Below are 2,589 nucleotides of genomic sequence, written 5' to 3'. Positions count from 1 at the left end.
TTGCTTTGTGATATACAGCACAGAGTAACAACATTGACTATGCACTTGCTTAAATAAGTGAAGTTACATCGATATAACTCCTTTTCACTTTTCCTCATTACTGAATAGGAGACAACTACTATGAGATTTGCTTGTTTATGTTGTTTCTTTCACTGTGATACAAAGGGCAGATTGTGGTAAACAGACTGCTGGCATTACATTACAGTTACTTATCCCAGTAACACTCAGCTACTTTGATGTTTGAGGGGTCAGCTTTTTCACTGGGAGTTTGATGGAAGGTTGATAAGTTTGGTCTCTGTGTTCAGTGGGGCGAGAGGTATGGGACAGGGTCAAGGTGTGGGGTAAGAAGGAGCCTCTACCAAAAGAGGAGAAATGCAGCTCTAGGTTGTCACTTTCAATGCTACTAAGACGTGTACACTTTAGCTTCACTAAGAGAAAAAGAGAAAGGGAAGAGGAAAGGACCTCTCAGGACCGGAACAATCTGCCCCATAGTTGTTGAATTGTCCTACTTTAGAATCAAACAACCATCATTGCCGTTTATCAGCATGGTCACTAATGAGGCAAAAATAATAACTGTCAGAACGTGTGCCTTTGGAAAATAAGCTGTTTCTTCCCATGACATGCTGAGAATAAATCATCTCACCTGTACGATGTCTCTCTCTGCCAGCTTCCCCCGCGAGGAGATCCTGACCTCGTCACCATCCAGTTCCACCATGGCTACAGAGAAAAGAGGTTTTATCACAAAATAATCTCTAGTATCTAAATGAGCACACTAATTTCCAGTCAAGAAAAAATATTTTTTTACTGTGTACTGATTGAATAGTTGTTATGCTTGTGTGACAAGCCCTAGTTAGTTTAAAACAAACCATCTCAGGTGCAGTCAACAAATTGGTTTCCACTGGGTTTTTTTTCCCCCCCCTGAAGAACTTTAGTTACTGTTCTCACCATCGAACTCAGCCTGGCCAACTCCAACAATGATGATAGACATGGGGAGTTTAGCTGCCTGTCACAAAAAAACAAACAGTCGTTTGTCATTCTGGATGTGCACAAACTGGATTTTTTAAAAAAAAAAAAGCCTGTCAACAGAGTTTTTCTCAGGTTACACTTCCAATTATTTGTATTTTTTCTCACAATGCAGATCTCACTGTACAAAGTCAGTACAAATCTGAAAGCACATTTCCCAAGAGAAGCCACAGATAAAAGCAATAATGGACATGATAAAATAAGGTAAAATAAATGTTACACAGCATCATAACAGTTTCTTGATTATGCTTCACAACACAATGGGCTCCACTTTCCTGCAGGTGCAGGTCTATTTTTTGCATCTCTGCTTGTTCGACAATTTTCCTGGCACTAAATGAGCATGTTTGCGCCACTGTGATAGAAAAGGTGCAGCGTAGGCTGTGTTTATGATAATTAGGTGGCACAGTGCAGTTGTGGTGCTCATTTTGGACCATAATTGTTTGTGCCTTTACTTGGCAGAGGAGCACACACAGCAACCTTTCGGTTATATCAAGAGCATCCTCTTTCTGCTTGTAGCACTTTTTTGATCTACTACAGTTTGATATATGTGTCAAAATATACCTTTAAAATTAAATAATAGCAAAATTCCACTAACCTTATTTGGTATTTGTTTGTTTAAAGATATAGGGGTTGCTTCATTTTCCCAACTGGATATTTAAGGACTGATATTTTGCATGTACAATTGTTTATGCTTGTATGAGTTTTTCAAATACACAGAGGAGAATAACTGCAGAGATTAAATTAATTTACCTGTAACATAACTATTTGCACTAACTGGAGTGTGCCAATATTCCACCCCCTTCTTCATGTTGCACCTGGATGTGCACTACATGTGGCAGCACCCCTGGTCACCAAAATTGCAAAAATTTGTTGGACAACCCATCTCCACCTTTGCCTGGAGCCTAAACTTGCATTTGCCTTTGTATCTGTGCCCTGTTTCAGAAAACCACAGCCCATTATGGTGGGTTTCCAAGGGATTGAGAAAATACAGTATCCAAGTCACACAGGTATATTGATATCTGCGAGGGCAAATGAGTGTTGGAACTAACAATTAGCAGGAACCAACAACAAGTATGACCCACGTACGGAATGAGGCAAGTGATTTGCTACAGAGGTTAATAGTTTTTGAGGATTGGATCTGGAACTGAACACAATTGGAGATACTGAACAACATTATCATGAATCGGACGATGACTTTGACCCTGAAAAAAACTTTTAAAAAAACTCTGAAAATAACTGCAAGTATTACACGGATGAACAGTTTAACAGCAATGTCAAGACTGAAAACAAATTATCATTAATTCACTTTAACAGCAGAAGTTTATACGCAAACTTTCAGAGTATAAAACATTATCTTAGTAGTCTGACACATTCTTTTAATATAATTGCTATTTCTGAAACATGGATGAATAATGTAAGGGGAATGGATTTTGACCTTGATGGCTATGACTTGGTATGCACAAACAGAGAGAATAAGATGGGAGGTGGTGTGGCCTTGTACATAGATAAAAACCTTTGTTATAAGAAAGTGGAGAAAATGTCAAGGGTGGTGGATAATTTGCTGGA

The 2,589-nt window shown here is 38.8% G+C and overlaps 1 protein-coding gene across 2 annotated transcripts in view; it reads right to left on the bottom strand.

The window, feature by feature from the left end:
- Positions 1 to 2,589, bottom strand: part of cpne5a (copine Va) — a 71,149-nt gene that overhangs the window by 3,972 nt on the left and 64,588 nt on the right. For both annotated transcript variants that reach the window (XM_020619362.1, XM_020619371.1), the window contains 2 exons: positions 946 to 1,003; positions 644 to 717 (listed from right to left, as the gene is read on the bottom strand). In XM_020619362.1, coding sequence (XP_020475018.1) covers positions 644 to 717; positions 946 to 1,003 — 132 coding nt within the window. The remainder of the gene's footprint in view (positions 1 to 643; positions 718 to 945; positions 1,004 to 2,589) is intronic.

This window comes from Monopterus albus, unplaced genomic scaffold (genome assembly GCF_001952655.1).
Source record: "Monopterus albus unplaced genomic scaffold, M_albus_1.0 scaffold6.1, whole genome shotgun sequence".
NCBI classification, from domain to species: domain Eukaryota; kingdom Metazoa; phylum Chordata; class Actinopteri; order Synbranchiformes; family Synbranchidae; genus Monopterus; species Monopterus albus.
This window is presented reverse-complemented; position numbering and strand designations above follow the sequence as displayed.